This window comes from Cariama cristata, unplaced genomic scaffold (genome assembly GCF_000690535.1).
Source record: "Cariama cristata isolate BGI_N322 unplaced genomic scaffold, ASM69053v1 scaffold35849, whole genome shotgun sequence".
NCBI lineage: Eukaryota > Metazoa > Chordata > Aves > Cariamiformes > Cariamidae > Cariama > Cariama cristata.
Genome location: NW_009636973.1, coordinates 16,658 through 35,346, shown reverse-complemented (window position 1 = coordinate 35,346; position 18,689 = coordinate 16,658). Strand labels below are relative to the sequence as shown.

The 18,689-nt window shown below is 39.0% G+C and overlaps 1 protein-coding gene across 1 annotated transcript in view; it reads left to right on the top strand.

Annotated features, from left to right (window-relative positions):
• LOC104167772 (transcription factor Sp3-like) overlaps positions 1 to 3,735 on the top strand; it is a 6,604-nt gene extending 2,869 nt beyond the window's left edge. The window contains exon 3 of the mRNA XM_009708126.1: positions 1,977 to 3,735. Coding sequence (XP_009706428.1) covers positions 1,977 to 2,293 — 317 coding nt within the window. The 3' untranslated portion in view covers positions 2,294 to 3,735. The remainder of the gene's footprint in view (positions 1 to 1,976) is intronic.
• The last annotated feature ends 14,954 nt before the right edge of the window (positions 3,736 to 18,689 follow it).

The following is an 18,689-nucleotide window of genomic DNA, read 5'->3' as shown; positions in this document are numbered from 1 at the left end:
ACCAGATTAGAACTGTTGTTCCAGCTTAAAAATTCAATAATTTTTTCTCATTAAAAAGAAATACAAAAATAGAGGCCTAGATGTCTTAAGAGATTAGATGTCATTCACAAAATCAAAGAGCATGTGATGGTGCATTATTCTACATCTTCTAGTGTCATGGTTAGACCACACATTAGGGACTCCAGGTTCATATTTCTCCTTTTGTCTAATACAAAAGAAATTAGTCTAAATCTTCCATCTTTTCAAGGAGCACTTTATTTCAAGTCTATTGTCTGTATTACCTGTTTTGCTACAAACTGAACTCATAACTACATTCTACAGGATGCTTACCTTTTAAAATTAGACTATTTGAAAAACCCAGTGACAATAGATAAATAATTTATGTGCTTATCAGCACTTACATTGCTTAGACAAATATCTTTGTACTGTCTGTGAAAAAATATTTCATGTTTTGTACCTTATGGTGTGCTTTTGTTAGACATGTTGGATGCTTGAACCCAAACTGGGATGTTACAATTAGTCTGGATGGACAGCCAGATGGGTTTAAAAGAAAGAGGACGGTTGAATGATCCAGCTCAGAGGGTATGGTTAATGGCTTCTAATGTCCCTGCATACCAGTAAAAAGTAGAGAACTGCAGGGATCTCTCCTTTGACCTGCTTTAACATCTTTATCACTGACCTGGAGGAGACAACACAGTGCACTCTTCTTAGGTTTGCAGATGACACCAAACTGGAGCAACCAGTCAATGCATTTGAGGGCAAGGATGCTATTCAGAGGGACTGAAGCTGAAGGCATGGGCTGGCAGAAACCTTATGAAATTCAGCAAGGGTAAATGCAAAGTACTGCACCTGGGATGGAATTAACCCTTGCAGCAACACAGGCTTAACACTGAGAGTTGTGAAGCAGCTCTACTGAAAAGTACCTGGGAGTATTGATAGGCAACCAGAACATGAGCAAGAGCCAGCAGCAAAGATAGCCGGGGCTGTATCAACAGAAGCAGAGACACTAGTTCTAGGAAAGCGATTATCCCCTTCTTCTCAGCACTGGTTAGACTGCATCCAGAATACTGTGTCTAGTTTTCAGCCATCAATATAAGAAAGACATTGATCAACAGGATTGAGTTCCCTAAAGGGTGACCAAGATGATCCGGAAGCTGGAGCATTTGCCTTATAAGGAGAAGCTGTAGGAACTGGGCTTATTCAGCTGCACAAGAGCACAGTAAAGGCAGGGGAGAGCTTAATAGCAACCTTCTAGTACCTGCAAGGCCAGAGAGACAAGACAGACAGACTTTCCATGGTGGGAGGTGCATTGGTGGGAGGATGAGAGACAACAGACATAAGCTGAAAGAAAAGAGGTTCAGACCAGGTATGAATAAAAACTTTTTCATTGTGAGGACAGCCAAGCACTGGAACAGGATGCCCAGAGATTTTCTGCAGTCTCTATCCTTAAAGGTTTTCAAGACCAAACTGGATAAATTCCTTAGCAACCAGGTCTGACCTCGTAGCTGATGCTGCTTACAGATAGATCAGACTAGAGACCTCCAGAGGTCCCTTCAAACCTGAATTACCCTATGATCTTGTCTGTCATTCTCAAGTGTGATTCTGCGGGAGCTCATATAGTTTTCCCTGTCCATCATTTAGCAGGTTTTGTTCTCCTCTTAAAAGTTGTTTGTTGGTAATAATTGCAGTGAAACTTAGCAGCCTGAGGATATGAGATGGCAATATTCTTTAGGTTGCCTGAAAGATCTCTCCAAACTCAGTGAGACGCAGAAAAATAAATCAGTTCTCTTAAAGGATTTGTATGGGTGTCTAGAAATTTAACGCACAAGTTTATCGTGTTGGATCATTTTTTTCTTCAGTATAGATGTTGTTAGAATTCTGAATCTTAAAGGCAGTAAGTTATCCCAGGTTTTGGTGTACATGTGATATTTTTAGTGTTCTTGAAAACATTTCTTTTTTCTTATCTCCTATGACAGGTGAGAAGAAATTCGTCTGTCCAGAATGTTCAAAACGCTTTATGAGAAGTGACCACCTTGCCAAACACATTAAAACACATCAGAATAAAAAAGGTATTCACTCTAGCAGTACAGTGCTGGCATCAGTAGAAGCAACACCTGACGATACTTTGATTACTGCAGGAGGAACAACACTTATCCTTGCAAATATTCAACAAGGTTCTGTTTCAGGAATAGGAACTGTTAATACATCTGGCACCAGCAATCAGGATATTCTTACCAACACTGAAATACCTTTACAGCTTGTCACAGTTTCGGGAAACGAGACAATGGAGTAAATATTACACAAGATACCTATTAATTGTGGTTATTTTTATACAGTAGTGAGAAGAATATTGTTCCTAAGTTCTTAGATATCTTTTTATTGATGTGCAAAAATTTTTGGATTGACAGTAACTTGGTTATACATGACACTGAAATGCCTTACTTTGTATGATATTCCATAGTATATTAAAATGGTAAAATTGCATGGGTTTTGTAGGTACTTTTGGAATCTAGAAGAGATGAAATTTTACCAAGTTATATTAAAAAAAAAAAAGAATTTAACGATGGAAATGGTAGTCTAACCAAATGCATCAATCCTGTGTGGTTTAGTGTAAAAAAATGAGAACATGTTGGTATTTATCTATTGTAAGATAAAAGAAGTTGATGGGTGAAAAGAAATCATGTTATGATAAAAGAAATTTTGTAATTTTCTTGATGACTGGAATTTTTATTATGCATAACTGACAAATCAAGTTTCCAAGCAAATGTTACATAGTGTAGGCTTTACTTAGCTCATCAACTTGTCATTTTGAAGCTAATTATTTTAATTAGGTTAACTATGTACAATATTTTAAGCATTACTCTTGTAAGATTTTGAAAACTACATTTTAACATGGAACTCTAGGGATAGTCACCTTTTAAATCCTATTGAAAAGCCATGTTTAAGATTTAATTTGCCAAAATGATGTCTTGTTAATATTCTTTCAATAACCAAGGTGGGCAATATAACCAATGTTTAAAAAGCTTAAAATGTTTAAAAAAAAATGTATAGGTTGAGGCATTTGGGTGGTAAGGCAAATGTTATAGTGAAGTATATCCCTTCTTTTGAACATTGGAGGACCAAAAATAAGGTGTATTGCGTCTCAACAGTGATTTTTATCAAATCTTTTTCCAAAAAACATCTGTCTGCCAGGGCCTTAAAAGCCATCATGTAAATTACCAGTAAAATATAACATATGCAAATACAACAGAAAAATCACTTCCATATTGACAGTACTCCCAAACACATGGATATAGTCATAGTGAACTAGGGGGGTTATGAGGTTTTTATTTGTTTGTTGTTTAGTTTTTGGTTAGTCAATCTGCATTTAAATATCAGCCATCTTTCCTTTTTTGCTTCTTCCCTTAAAAATTGTATGTATCCAGTACATTTAACTGATAAACATATATGTTTTTTATTATGCTGAATTTTCTTTTTATTTTTTAATTACTGTTTATATTTTCAATTATAGAAAAATGTACAAAATGAAGTTACATAGCCAGTCTGTAAGTGCTATACCATTTTCAAAAAATGTACAACAATAATTACTGCAGTTCACCTATTTACAAACATTTGGAAATCTGTTCATTTGTTATTCTTAAAACCACCTCAAATTTAAAGGCTACCTTATTGTACGTTTAAAGTGTATTATAACAGTGTGGTAGTTAATAAAACACTATTTTTTTTTTCTTTTGACTTGAGTTTACTGTACTTCTTGTTAACTAACAAGGTGTAATTTCATAATACATCTTGATTGCCTGAGATGTTTTATTATTTTGTGCTAGATGGTGGGAAGTAGAAATGGTGTTTCGTTTCCTTACGGGCAAGGACATGGTAATACACCACCTCCTTGCCCTCAGAAAGAACCCCATCTGTATGTGCATGGACATGTATGTGTTATATGTTATGTTGGTGTAGTGGTAACTTTTTTGACCTTATGCTGAGGAAGACATGAAGGAAACATCAGTCCTATCCTATAGAATATGAAAATAAAGTTGCATTTAAGTCCCCTGACACTTAGATGCCACAATACAGTCAGTCTTGTTAGGGAACTGTGGCTAAGAGGGATGTTTTAGATGGAGTAAGACAGACCAGTGAGAACTGTGAGATTAAAGAGAGTGATGGTTGTATATGATGCTATAATGAAAGTGAAAAGCTTTTATTTGTGAAGTCTAAAGTCTTGGAGTATCAAATGGCCAGGGGACAGACCAGGATAATTTAGGATGAACCAGGTAGAGTTCAGTCTAGAAAAGAGAGAACTGGAAAAAGTCATGAAGGGAAGATTTTCTGCATTTGCAGTTTAATGGAAGAAAAAGTTTAATGCAAATATTTTGAGACTCAGAGCAATAGGAAATGACAGGTATAGGGAAAAGGGAGTTAATTGACCATCAGCTTAATCTTCTGTTTAATAAAATAAGTGAGTGAAATTGGTTGGGACATTACAAGAGCAGCAGCTTGTGAGGGAATGTTCCATGGATGTTGTCAATATTTTAACATACTCTAAATCCTCTTCCTTTACACAGGTGAATGGGCTTGGTTTCCAAAAGTTTTAGTTCACAGAGCATGTTAGTATAAATTACTTCATTCTAATACTTAGGTTCTGTTTCTCATCTCTCTAGCCATTTGTAGCTATATTAGTGTGTTATTTTAAGAGGGAGGGAAGAGGGCTACTTTCTAAATGAAACTATTTTTCAAAAGTTTCATGGAACAACACTTTCTCTGATGTGCATCAGTGGATGAAGGTGTTCTGGTGCCAAGGGTTTTGATCCCTCGTTGCTGAAGATGAGATTGTTTTATTTCTCAGAATTTTAATGCTCCGTACATCAAGTGGTTACTTTAATTGCTGTTTATCTGGCACATTTTTTAAAAGGATATTTTGTTGTTAAGAATCTTCAGAAGGTAGAAGTTTTGGAAGAAAGTAACTCTGGAAATGTGCAGGAAAAAGTCTGGTGGAAAGCCTGCAGTCTAAGGGCCATCTGCCTAATGGCTCACAGCCATAGTGTTTGTGTCATTTGAGAATGCTGCTGTGTGTGTTCACATGTTACATGACAGAGATTTTTGAAAGATCTCTGCTTGCCTCCAGGGCAAGCGTTCATAAGCCCAAGTATAGGATCTTTGGTGTATCTAGGATTGTTGCTACCTCATGGCTTGCTTTTGTGGTCACTTTAGCAACTCATATGATGCCAAGACAAAATTGTGCATTCTGTAGAAGGCTTTCTGAGTTTATCTGTGAATCAGTTCTTCATGGGTTCCTGATGATGGTTGCTCGGTGTGCTTCTTGCTTCTTATTGGTACTATCTGTAGCATTTTACATATTTATTTTCACATCAGACTTCATAGCTTGTATAGTTTCTTGGTACGGTAGCCTTTAGATCCTGGATGGTTTGTTTCTCTTGCAGTCTGGTGTAATCACTGATTAAGAAGACCTTAAAACTGGTTCTGCAAGAAAGCATGAGCTTGAGAGCAGCCCATGTTATCAGTTTCAACAGTCAGGGTACTTATTTTCAGTAAGTACAAGCCTGTACATACACTTGCTATAATCTAAGTATTGTTGGGCTCATTCCTGGATGAACTAATGATTGATCCTTGCAAGTTATAAACTACTACCAATTCTTGCAGAGAACAAGAGATTTTAATCGTTGCTCCTTACCAGGCCAAGGGGCAATGAGAGTAAGGAGAATGATATAATCACTGAAACGCATGAGGAGCAGGATTTCTGGTTTGAAGATTCACATTTTCCTCTGGGAAGGGACTCTGCAGAGCTTTTCTTTTGGCTTGTCTGAACAAGAAGTATCGGGCTTTGAGGCATTTTGAGATGCTGAAATCAGCAAGATAAACCTTCCCAGTGGCTTCAGGAAAGCTCTGATACGTTCTCTAACAAGTTGTTCAGAGTGTCAGGGAATGAGGGAATGGAGCTTATAGTCACCTGTCAAGTGGTTCTTAGTTCCTTTAAGTAAAGAACTAACGTGCAGGTGGCTGTCTTTCCTCCAGCTTTTTACCACCACCATTACCACCAGAAATGTGGAGCATGCACGGTAGAACAGGGCAGAAGAAGCTGATGTAGCTGACTCAGATCTTATCTGGCAGATGATAATTTCTGTAAAAGGAGCACCTCCATTTGATGCTTCAGAATTGCTGTTCATTACTACTTCAGTGTATTCTGGTACATGTTTCCTATAATCTGTATCTGTAGGATGTCTGCTAGAATCTTAGCCAGATGTGTAGGTGCCTTATGCAGTCTCAAGTGTTGCTCCAAATGAGATCAGTAATTTATCACCAGATACGTCAGTCCTTCACAATTCCTGAGATGTCTAAGAGGTCACAGGCAAAAAAAAAAAAAAAAAAAAACAGGTAAGAGTAAAAAGCTCTTGAGTGTGATGTTAGGGTTTTGCAGCAGTCCAAAGACTCAAGTTGTCCCTTTGCTTAGAATTGTGCTGTGTGCCTTTTTTGTGCAGTGTCTCAGCCTTTGTGCTTGGAATATAACTATTTATAAAATGTGTACATAGTTTAATTTTTAGATACACAATACATGATGTACTGTGTATTCAAGATTTACGTATATTTCTCTGTATATGTGTGTGTGTGGAGGTAATATGTTATTTGAAGATTCATTTTCACCCAGAAGCCAGAAATGTTCCTGCCAGTGAAAACCTATTCTTCACTTCAGTGGTAAGTCTGCAGTATCTCTGACAGTTATAGCTAGCTACAGACTATGTATAGTAAGTCCCACAGTTTGGTAGTCATTGGGACCTAAAATTGCCCATACAAAGAAAGTTTAAGGTTTGCGTATTTTAAAATTAAGGAAAACACAAAACAAAATCTGCAAAGTAATAATACACAGCTGCTCTTCTTCTCTGATCAGCTGACACAGAAAGACTATGTGCCTACCCTTACTGTTTCTATTAGACAAGAATCATAGCCATTTTCCACAACCGGTGGAGTACTGGTGGTTTGCATCAGGTTGTTCTGTGCTTTTAGTTTCTGAAAGATGGTATCAAAAGGAAACATTTTATACAAGGGGTTCTACGTATGTTTCCTTCTTTAATCTTGAAAGTAAGAAAATAAAAGCCATTTCTGACTCAAACCAGAGAGTCTCTATGTAACTCTAGAGTTCACTTTTGCATCTTGACACTGACCGAGCCCCTGCCTGGACAAGTTGGTACACATTGTCAAGCTCTATCATTGCTCAGTTGGCAGAAGAATGCTCTGAAAATTATCTGCAAGGAAATAACCTTCCCTCCCCTGCTATGCTTTCTCTGTAGTGGAAAAGCCCAATTGCACAGATTTTGAACTCAACATGAGATGGACACCACCAGGAAAAGGTTCCAAAGCAAGACTCAGAACTGTTTATTGTTTGTGCACAGCTTTACTGAAAGCTTGAATCCTGAACATGTTAGTGGCATGCCTACACATAGAATAAGATTTACTTCTCTATGTATCTTAAACGTATTTGCATTTTTCACAAAACTACTTGAAGAACAGTAACTTTGCAAGGATTATATGCTGCTAGATCACCGTAAAAAGTAATTTTCAAGCACCAATGATTAGTTGATAAGTGGTATCATATAATCCAGCACACCTTTCTCCAGAAAGGTCTTGCAAGTAAGGACATCTTGGCCCCTGACAAGAAAAGAACCATCAGAGAGATGGTTGAGCTGAATTCCAGGCATGGACAAAATATCACCAAAATCTTACGTTATCTAAAGGAGTCCCTGACTTTCACATATGCTGGGCCACCCACCCACTCACATTCTTAAGTTCTCCCTTCTGTTTCTATAGAATTTACTCCCCTATGCAAGGTATTCACAGAATTTTATTCATAGTTTATGCACAAAATCCACAAATGGCTACTTCATCACAGATGCTTCATAGCTGTACTTCCCCCCCCCCAATCAGGTTGTGTTTTGATTTGACAGACAAACACTTAGGAGAATAACCTTATGTTGCAAGGAATTATTGCTGCTGCGTTAAGAAATGACACCATAGTGGAGGTTTGCAGGGAAAATCACTGGGATTCTGTGCATGTGTTCACCCCATGGTGGAGATGTCATGATGATGTTTCTGATCTACATTTACTGGTTAAATTGATTCCTGATTTCTATCCTTTCTGTCTAGGCCACTGCATGAGTACATAGGAAAGGTAGTTGAATACAAAAAAAATCCTATTGCTTCTGCTCACTGTGGGTTTTGGAGACCTTTTTTTAATTCTGTGAATCATTCTTTTCCCTGGTACTAGCGTCTGGTTCTAGTAGTACAAATGGTACTGCTGGAAGGGTTAGTGGTGAAAACAATGGTTCCTGAAAGGGAAGAAGCCATGTCTTGTTAGCTTGGCTGCAACCTGCTCTGGAACCTTCCACCAACCCTTTCACTTCTCTGAGCTCCTGCTATTTCTGGTCACACTCTGCCTGTTTCAGAGGTGCTGAGCACAAGCTAATCTGGTACAGCTGCACCCCTTACTATGTAAGTCTTGGATCCCTGTTGGGACCTCTGCTACAACCTTACATAAAGAAACATTTAATGTTGAAGAGTGGTTGGAGCAGGTACAGGGCTGCGTGGCAGCACTTCGCAGTATTTCTCAAGAGCAGCACTGGGGAGTGGATAAGAAGAGCTGAGGTAAGTGAGCTGGTAACGAGCAGCTTGTGAGTACCAGACACTGAACAAGCAGTGAATAAAGGAGTGCTCTTGTGGCACGGCCTATGGGCTGGTAGGAAGACTTGTGAATGTGAGAACAAAGTGAGGAAGGCGGGAAACAGGTAGGAACAGATGGGCTGGACAAGTGACTTGGCGCAGGGCTGCAGAAGGCTGTGGAGACACACAACAGTAAGAGTTGATATAATTTATGGGTCTTAATCCCTGGTCTCCCCACTGAAGCTTTCTGGGGTCCAGGTTCCAGAGAAGTGTGAATGCAACCATTCAGGGGGGCTGTAGATGGATCAGATGAGATGTGATACAATGAGGAAAGCGGGCCTGAAGGCAAAATTTGAGTGCTGCGTAGAGCTTTCTGGCATTCATGATGCTTTCATAGCAGTCCTTACTGCCTTTTGGTTCTTTACTGCTTTGTGCACCTTTATTTCCTGTTGTAATTCGTCTGTCAGGTCACCAGATACATAAACCCAGCAAGAGAGCGCATGCTAGACTGAGATTTGCCATAGATATGCATTATTGCTTGAGGACTAATAAAGCTTGTATCTGGCAATATGGACTATTGAAGGCAATTTAAGATGGAGAAAAATAGGTGTGCATTAAAGATTGAACTGTGGACTGCTGCTTGAGCAGTGTCGTAGCTGAATCCTGTCCTTTCATTTTAAATACAGGGATACCAGGGTTTAGGAACTGGATTGGAAACCAAGTACGAGAGAGTGGCTTGGTCCTGTGGCAAAATCAAGCTTGTTTGCCTCTTCGCTTTCATGGCTCTTTTGCATGTTGGCTTTATTTATTGTCTGAGAAAAAGGTTATTTCTCAGTTCTCCAACCACATAAGCTTTGTTTGCCTGCTGTGGCTAGAGCTGGTCTCCATGGCTCTCTTGCCATATGAGAAGGCCATAGCCAGCCTGTGACTGCGCCGTAGGCCCGGGCCCCACAGGAGTGCTCATGCCAGGTGAAGGACCCACAGACCTCCACACACTTCCACAGCCCTGCAGCTCCCTGGCCATGACTCTGCTGTGTCCCCCTCCACAGGCATGCACACACAGAGAGCACAATTTGCATAACATTATTTATTTTGGAGATCAGACCAAAGGGCTGGCCCGGGTCCTGCTTGCAGCCGGGATCCACGGCCTAGCAGTAGGGCGGGGACTGCGGCCCAGAGCTCCCCCCCGCCCCGGTATCGGGCAGCACAAGCAGTGTGTGGGGCTGAGGAGGGAAAGGGCGAGCCGGTGCTGAGGGGGGTGTGGGTTTGGCGGGGGTGTGGGCAGAGGGTGCAAGCATGTGGAATTGGGCTTGGTTTTGAAGTGACCTTTGGTCAGCACTGGGCTTCGCTTTTAAGTGACGTTTGGTCAGTGTGCTGCCATGCCAGTGAGAAGTGAGGAGGGTCACTGTGGCTGTGAGGGGGTGTCATACACAGACCTTGGCTTAAATTCAGAATTCTGTCTGGGGTTATTTGTGCCAAAGCTGCAGCCTGAGATAACGGGATTTAGTCGTAATTTTTCCATGTACATTTGTAGATGTTTCTACTAAATGTAATGTGTCCTAAATACATAATTATTTAACAGCTTGAAATGCTTCCAAAGGAGCTATTCAAGTATTTTCTGTAAGTAACACACCTTTTAAAATTATATTAATGTTATTTTGGGACTTCTCTTACATTTCCTAAAAAAAAAAATTACCCCCCAATCAGTATTTACCTGGCAAATTAATATAGTACCATTTTCAGTTGTGCTAATTAGCTTTTTTATATCTCCAGTTATGTATTTTCTCATCTGGGATTTGGAGCGGGAGGTGTTTTCTGGCTTCCCTGGAAGCCTTAACAGTCCTCAGAGGAAGGAATAGCTATGAGAAATATTTCAAATGTGGGAGGATTGGAGGATCTGGCATATTTTACAGTTTTCCTTCTCAGTATGTGTGCAATACCAAAGATTAGTGAATGGGAATACAGTGCAATCGTGGATGAGCTCTGACTTCAGGAGCAGAGTAAGGGAGATGAACTGTCACTTCCCAGCGTTAATCCTCTCACTGCCTTTGGTTTCGGCCTCACTTTACACATGCCTCCTCTGCAGCTCTCCAAATTTCTTAGAAGCCCCTTTGCTCCTCCTGCCTCTTGGAGCAAGAGCAACAGATGTTTCCTGTCTGTTTGTTTGTGGGAGGCAGAAAGCTTTGGGGTAGAAGTCGTCAAAACTTTGTTCTGTCCTGCTTATGAGAGAGACAGTGTGAAAAAACAAACCAAGGACCCTGCTCTTGCACGTCGAACACGTAAAAACGGGGCAGAGAACTGTGGCCTAATGTCACTGCGAGGACCTTTACATTTGTGAATGTTAAGTAAGGTAAAAGAGCTATTTATGAATATCTCTTGTCTAGTCAGTGCACAGGTTTTAAAATCTGTGCAATATTGTATTCTCCCATCTATATAATTTCATAGAATAAAGCCTATAGAATTAGCAAAAAACTCCTCATTCTCACTTTTATAAAAGATATAATTAAATATACAAATTCATAAATAATTTATTGCTTCCAAACAAGTTTTATGCTTTTGTTTTGGTAAAGCTCACATCTAATTTTAGCGAGGGATTGCCACAGTAAAGCTCAGTGTAGTGTTACACTACAAAAAAATGAGTCAAGTGAAACACTTTTGCTATTTGGAGTAAGGCCTATAAATTTTCTCTCAATGTTCATGGGTTTTTTTGTAGTTTAGAAACAGGCTAAATTCAGCACCAGATACTGCCAGAAGATTGCAGATTTCAAGACCACAGCATGTAAACAGCTGTAAAAGATTACAACAATTTTTTTAAAAAAATTAATAAAGTTATGTAAGTTGAAAAAACCCAACACCACCCCCCCCCCACATTTGACATGTCAAATATAAACAGTTTGCAACCCGAATGTTTAAAGACTGGTGTAAGCATGCAAAATGTAATCTGTTTTTCAAGTGCACTGTTCAGTACATATGAGTGATCCCTGCAATTTCAAATGACATTTCTCTTTGAGTATATTTTAACCTGCGCTTAATCTAAGGAACACTTGAAGTAGCAATAACTGGAAAAGACCACAGAGGCCAAAAGTTTTCTAGTCTTTTCCTGTTTAGTTTCTATGTTTGGCAGCACAGTTTGTGATCTGTCAATTTAGTGTGTGCAGAAGATTTGTGTGTAGCAGACAAGTGAAATGTGGTCCTGCAATCCCAAGACTTCAAAAACAGGCTGAGATACAGGTACAATATTTGATGCTTATCAGGTAGTGTGGGGCTTCACTGTTTATAAAAGAGTTCTTGTATCCTTTGCTATATATCCTTTGTCTATGTAAAGTTATTAAGGCAAAGAAATATTGCTTGTTACCTTAGATTCCTATTTCTTGGAGCATGAAAATTTTGCACGTTCTGAGAAAGACAAAGGTACTGAAAGGGTCCAAGACTAGTTACAAGCAAGCATCTGAGCTAGGAGAACATGCTTTCCTGCGCTTTCCTGCTTCTCTTCAGCCACGTGAGTGTAAATACTTGCATGAAACTGTTTAACTAGTTACTTCCATGCTCTTCTGTCTCATTCTTTTCATTTCAGGAAAGACTACAGAAAGCATTCTAATGGCAGTCTTAAATATCTATCCAGTTATTTGGTTTTGCCTCAAAGATTATGATGGAATCTTGTCCTTCTTGATGTTCAGTGGATGCAGAATTTCATTCAAGGTGTTAATTTGAGACAGCTGCTTTAATGGGAAGCATCCGCCCCATTTGGGTCAGAAGCAGACTGCTTCTGTTGGTCCTCTCTGTCTTCACATTTTATTTCTCTATCCCCTCCCTATTATTTCTCTCCCATTCTTTTTATCTCTCTGGAGTCTTTCCTCTGTCTTCTCTCCTGTTATAGAAAGTATAAAGTACACATTTTTATCCTTTCTGTGCGATTTTTAGTTCTTAGATGTAAAAAAAAGTTGTACAGTAAATTTTTGACTTTTGCTAGGCTCCTCTTGATACTCCTCTTGCTGTTACTATCCAGAACTTCACCAAATTCTGGAATAGTTGTCTCTTCCATTTTTAAAGGCTCTTGAACGTCAGAGTATGACATGAACATGACAGCATATCTGAGAATGTCATGGTTCAAAATTTGTAGTTTACATACTGAAAACCGAAGTACCATCGGTGAGAGTTCAGAATCCATCTCAGGATTTGGCTCTCCTAGTACTCAGCCATATGAAATGGCCATTAATTTGAACATTGTGATCATCTGTGAAAAGAGAGATGGCTTTGACTGCTACAAACTTTATGGATGGAAATTTGTTAAAATAAATAAAGCTGTACAGAGGAACAGAGGAGTACTGCTTATAAAGGCAGCCCTAAAAAGCAAACAATGAGCTACCAGCTTAGAAATCTGCTAATTACTGCTGCAGAATGGGACTATTTCTGAAACCATGAAAGCACAATTAGAGGTACAGCAAGCAAATAATTGATTCAGTGCAGTTTATGGAAATAATATATTGCTGAAATGGAGACTTCTGTACCCACACAGAAGAGAATGAAAAAATCAGGAAAATGCACAGTGATAGCAAAAGTCTTACTTCACTTAAAGGAAATCATATAAGAATCCTAGTCTTCCCCAATAGAAAGAAGGAAAAAAAGCTCCAAGAATTCTGTACAATTGTTAAGAAAGAAAGTTGAAAGGAAAATACTCTTCTGTATAATTTTGAATTCCTTATGTAAGAGGGGTTTTTGGTTTTCTTTTTTTTTTTCCATGATGTCTCTATCTTAGATTCAGGTATGTTCTGACTTCCTTACACTCGGTTTGGCCTTGCTGGAAAGAGGTTAAATGGCATGGTCAGCCCACACATCTATTACAGAGATTCAGTTAGACTCAAGTAGAGATAAATAGCAAAAATCTTCTGACTAAACCTTTTTTTAGGACGTATCAGAATAGACTTTGAAAGAAAAGGTGGAGATACCTGAAAAACAGTGTTTCTTGTGAGAACAATGATGGGGGGGAATGCTTATAAAATATAATGAGAGAAAAAATGTAGCAGCTTTGTCTTTGGCAGGGAAAATGGGGAAAAGAAGCTGATAGAAACAAATTGCTAGATGAAATTTAAAAAAAATATTTGGCAAAGAAGCAGAGGAACACAGATTCTGAAAGAACCCTCAAGCAGCTTACTATCCTTAGAGGCCAATTAAACCTGAATCAGTCAGAAAAGACAGAAAGAGCCCTCCTCAGGCTTAATGAAAATTTATATCGGGCAAAATAAACCCCTGAGATTATTGGCATATAAGGCGTAGAGTGCTAAGAGAAACAAGCTAGCTTGACTATTAATGATACCAGGGTGGTATTTACATTTAAAACAAAATATATTTGTAAGGTCTTTGAAGGTTTTCTGTGTCCATCTGTATATTAACAAAAAATCAGCTCCAGCTGACAAAATAATGTATGTAATGAAGCAAATATGCCTCCAGGTTCCAGCTGCCCAAATCACCATTTGAAGCCATCTGAGTAAGAAAAACAACTAGAAAATATCTTCAGAAAAATGCCAGCTAGCCCAGAGATCAGGTCATTTAAATACTTCTACACACCTTACTTTGCAACTCGTAATAGCAATCACTATGCTTTTAAAGACTGGTCAGCTTTTGCTTTTGGAAGTTGACATATTGCTTTGCAAGAGCTTGCTAAAGCGTTGTACAGTGTATTAGAAGGATATAATCATCACCATAAATCTAGCTTGTAGAAAGGGCACCAGTTATTCAAAATGGTAAAGAGAAGGTAGACAAAGTTATGCCTCTTTCTCTGTGTCCCCATACTTTGGACTTCCTCCAGCCATTTTAAGAGTATGGCAATTGAAGGCTATTTTAATAGCATACTGATTTCCATAAAAAGAAGAGGTTTGAGTAGGAAATTCATGGTTTTGATTTCCCTGTAAATGTCCCTAAAGAGTCAAATAAAAAAATAAATTGGAGAGATTTGTAACTCAGAGTTAAAATCAGTATTTCCTCTCAAATTCCCACTTTCCAAACACACAATTTTAGCATCTTCAAATGAAGCATATAACAAAACACATCTAGGTTGGTAGACACTACTGGCTCTCTTCTTTCAAAAGGTACTCGTATCATAGTGAAAAATTTCAAATGGACTCTGAGTTTAGAAAGTTTAAGAGGCAGGATTTAAAAACCCCAAATTACAAAATGTAAAAGGAACCAAGGAATAATTTGTACTTGACCTAGAAATAAATATCCAAAATAGATTCCATATCTCATTGATTAGCTTCCTTAGGGGTAGGGAAAAGCCTCTGGATATGGGCTCAGTAAAGAAGATGAGTCCTCATCCACAGGATTTTTTTTTTTGTGGTTTGCATAGGATTTCCCATGTTTGCTTATTGTTTCTTTCAGAACTCAACTGCAAAATTTTGAAATATCTCTGAACCAATTCCTGCATGCTTTAGAGTAATCCATCTTATCCCTGTTTTTCTACATCTCTCTGTTGAAGTACTTCCTATGGATATACAATGCTTGAATTACTTTCCGTGCTGTACAGTTCCTGATGCCCTTAGAAGTAGTACATAATTTAAAAGCTATTTTTAAAGATTGAGAATGTAGATGTATATCACTGTATACAAGTAAAAAATTCAAAATCGGAATGAATTTTATTTGTTGTTCTGTTTCTCTATAGTAAAAAATGCTATTCCAATCCTTTTTCCTTTATTCATAAGGACTGTCATCTACATGAAAGTTCAGATGTAGGCCCAGGTGTGCTTTAGCCTCCTGTTAATATATTTGATGATCACCAAAACCTTGTTGTTCCTAATAACTGAGGCTGTTTCTCACCTGTCTTAAGTCTTCATAGAGAACACTGAATCAGCTTTCTCCTTTTAACAGCTGACTTGCCATATGTAAATACCTCCAATAAGGTGCAAGTCAGTGTTATCACTTGTGAGTACTTTACTTTCAGCCCCAAGTGCTTCCATGTGTAGGAATTTCACAGAGTACATTTAGTCCTGCAATAAAGGTATATCAGCTAATGACTTTGTAATGTGAACTGTGTATGTCCTGTCACAAAACAACAGAACATATAGAATATAAATTGTCTTTTCATATGTGAACAGCTGGAATGTGAGGGGGGGTTTAAATGTATGGTACGGTGTTATCTTGGTCTCTGTACAGTCATTGGAGACCTCTTATTGCTGAGAGGTTTCTTTCAGAAGTGTAAGTATTCTCCCCCCACCATCTCCCACATTCACGTCTTAGAACCTCAGTTATTTCCCTGCATTTGACTTATTGACAAATTCTACTTGATGTTTCTTCCAACTGAAACAGTTACTATGGCTGGCCACACTCAGTGCCTGAGGGTGTGAAAAAGTATTTTGAAAAGCAGCAAAGTAAAGCAATCTTCTTGAAGAATTAATGGCAGCAAGAACTTATTTACCCTTCCCCTAATAGGTGGGAACCATGGATGGAGCTGAAGAATAAGTACTCATTCTGTGTGCTGTATCTGATTATCAGTATAAACCACAATGTCTGGGAACAGCAGTGCATGACAAGATGACACATATGAAATTCTCATAATACTTTTTTGTTTAGTTTAGTGAAATCAAAATAAGACTTTTTTTTCTTTCCGTAAAGAAACAGTAGGGTTTTTCCCTTGGCTTGGTTCTCATGATGACCAGTAACACATGGCAACAGTACTAAGGCTGTATCTGCTATAGTATCATCTTATAAATATACCAAGGTTGTAATTTTCCTATGGAATTAGAATAAGGAAGTGTATATTCATATATATATGTATGAAAAGTGCATATAGAGTATTTATATAAAACTTGGGTGGCAAGGACTCATTTTGTTTCCTAAGATATCAATTTGAAAGGGCAATGCTAAAGACCTGTTTATAATTTATTTTTACGTTCTCATTAGAATGAAATACCAAGTGGCTGCAAAAATATTCAGATCCAGAACAGATCATTATTTTTAGCTTATTCACCCCTCCAGAATTCCCATGCTTGAATTCAAAGGAAGAAGATCCCAGTTTGAGTCTTGTTTGTTTGTGTGTTTGTTTTACTCTGCAATCTAAAAGGTTCACCTTTCTCTTCAGCCTCATCACAGAGTTGCATAAAGAGCGTGACATGAAGTTGCTTGGGGAAAGGGAAGACTCAGAGGAAGACAGTAAGTACTTAGTGAAGGGAAGGGAAGGGTTAAGGCCTGGGACCACAGAACAGCTGGATTATGTTAGTTTTATAGGAAAGCAGCCCGGAGAGGGAGTATGAACTGCCAGCAGGTGGCTGGGAATGGCTGAATAACTCGATGGTGGGACTGGAAGAGAGCTCTGCCTCTTACTGTGATGACTTGACCAATTTCAGCAAAAGCCTGTTTTTCTTTATAACAGCAGACCTTTGTCAAAGCCCATTAAAATAAATCTAGCATTTCCTTTAAATATAATAGATTCTGGATCTTGCCCCTGCTTGTTTTGACACTGCTTTTGGTTTGCTGTATCTCTTAAAGCTTTACCTTATTCTTTCTCTGATGAGGTAAAGAGGGCTGGTTGACTGCTAGACAGTGCGAGACACTGATGTGTCCCTTGGAGAGCCTGCCTCCAAGTCATGCAGACACTGTTTTGTTAACAGAAGCTGCAGGCAGACAAGTGTGGGAAGAAAGGTCTGCTGGGGTTTCTCTCCCTTCTGCAGTAAGGAAAGCTATGCTGACAGAGACAGCTGCTCTTACCACAGTGATGCTTTGCTATGGTTTGCAGTACTGGTCTATGCTCTCCTGAAGCCCTAGTCATGAAGTGGGCTTTGCTCTGGGTGGCACTATGCAAACACAGGAGGCTGTCCCTGGCCCAAAGACCTTGCAGGGTAGGTGTAAAATGAGAGATGTCAGCAGGTGGACATGGAGACAGGAAAGCAGAAGGACTCAATGACAGTGTGGGTCTGGGAGCCTAGCACACCAATTTTCTCAGCATTTAATTGGCATGGTGGTGAACAAGAGTTTGAAGGAAGGATTTGAAGATAACAGGATCCTGCTCAGGTGTTTCTGAAAAGCTCCTCCCAAGTGTGAAGGGCAGTGTAGGATAAAGTCTATGTGGTCTTATTTGACAATCTGAAAGGTGGCTTTTGGCAGGATTGGAAGAAACAATAATGGAATAACCAACATGTGAGATGATGAGAGCTTGGAGAAGACTTTTATCTGTATGGATGGGTGGGAAAACTTTATCTCATGCACTAAACTGCAAGGCTCTGTAATAGCTGTATATAGCCATTATGAGAGGACCTATAGCGAAGTCTAAGCTGAAGATGATGTCTGGATTGTGTGTTTGAGTGATGGGCAGGATGGCAGTATTATCCACTGTGGCTATGACAGAAGACCTTGTGCAAGGGTAACTTGGAGAATGCAAAGTGTGAGGAGAGTAACAGCTCTATTTCAGCCACACTGATCATCAGCTAGTGATCCAGAGGGAGCTGTCAGACAGTGGATGAGAATGTATGTACAGAAAGATGGCAACTGAGGTAGTTTGTGTTAGTGTGTGTGTACTAGAGGGATTTGTGTTTGAAGTCAAAAGACGTAATGTTTGGGGATGGCAGGGAGAAGACTAACCAAGGACAGAGACCCAAAGAAGTTGTGGTATAGGTGTTAAGATTAGAAACTTCAGATGTGGACAGGGGAGCACAAGGAAACAAAATACCTGATAGAGAGCTGGCAAGCTGGAGGGCACAATCACAGGGATTTTTCCACACACTCACTCCAGAGGCAAGCAGATATTAGAAGTAAAAGAAAACGTTAAACCTTGAGTCAAGAAAGAACAGGGCATCGAGAGTGTTGCTCACAGTTGAGGCCACTGAGTGAGTCAGACGCTGGTGTACCTCAGAAAAATTTTGAACAGAAAACATGAAAACAACTTTAGAAAATACATACCAACATCATATGAAGGTGAACATAGTGAGGGTTGGTGGTAGTTAGGAAAATATTCAACAGAGATTATGAGAGGGTTTTTTAAAGACAGGAGATCTTAAAATTTGAAGGAACAAGATGCAGCCAGATATCAAATTCCC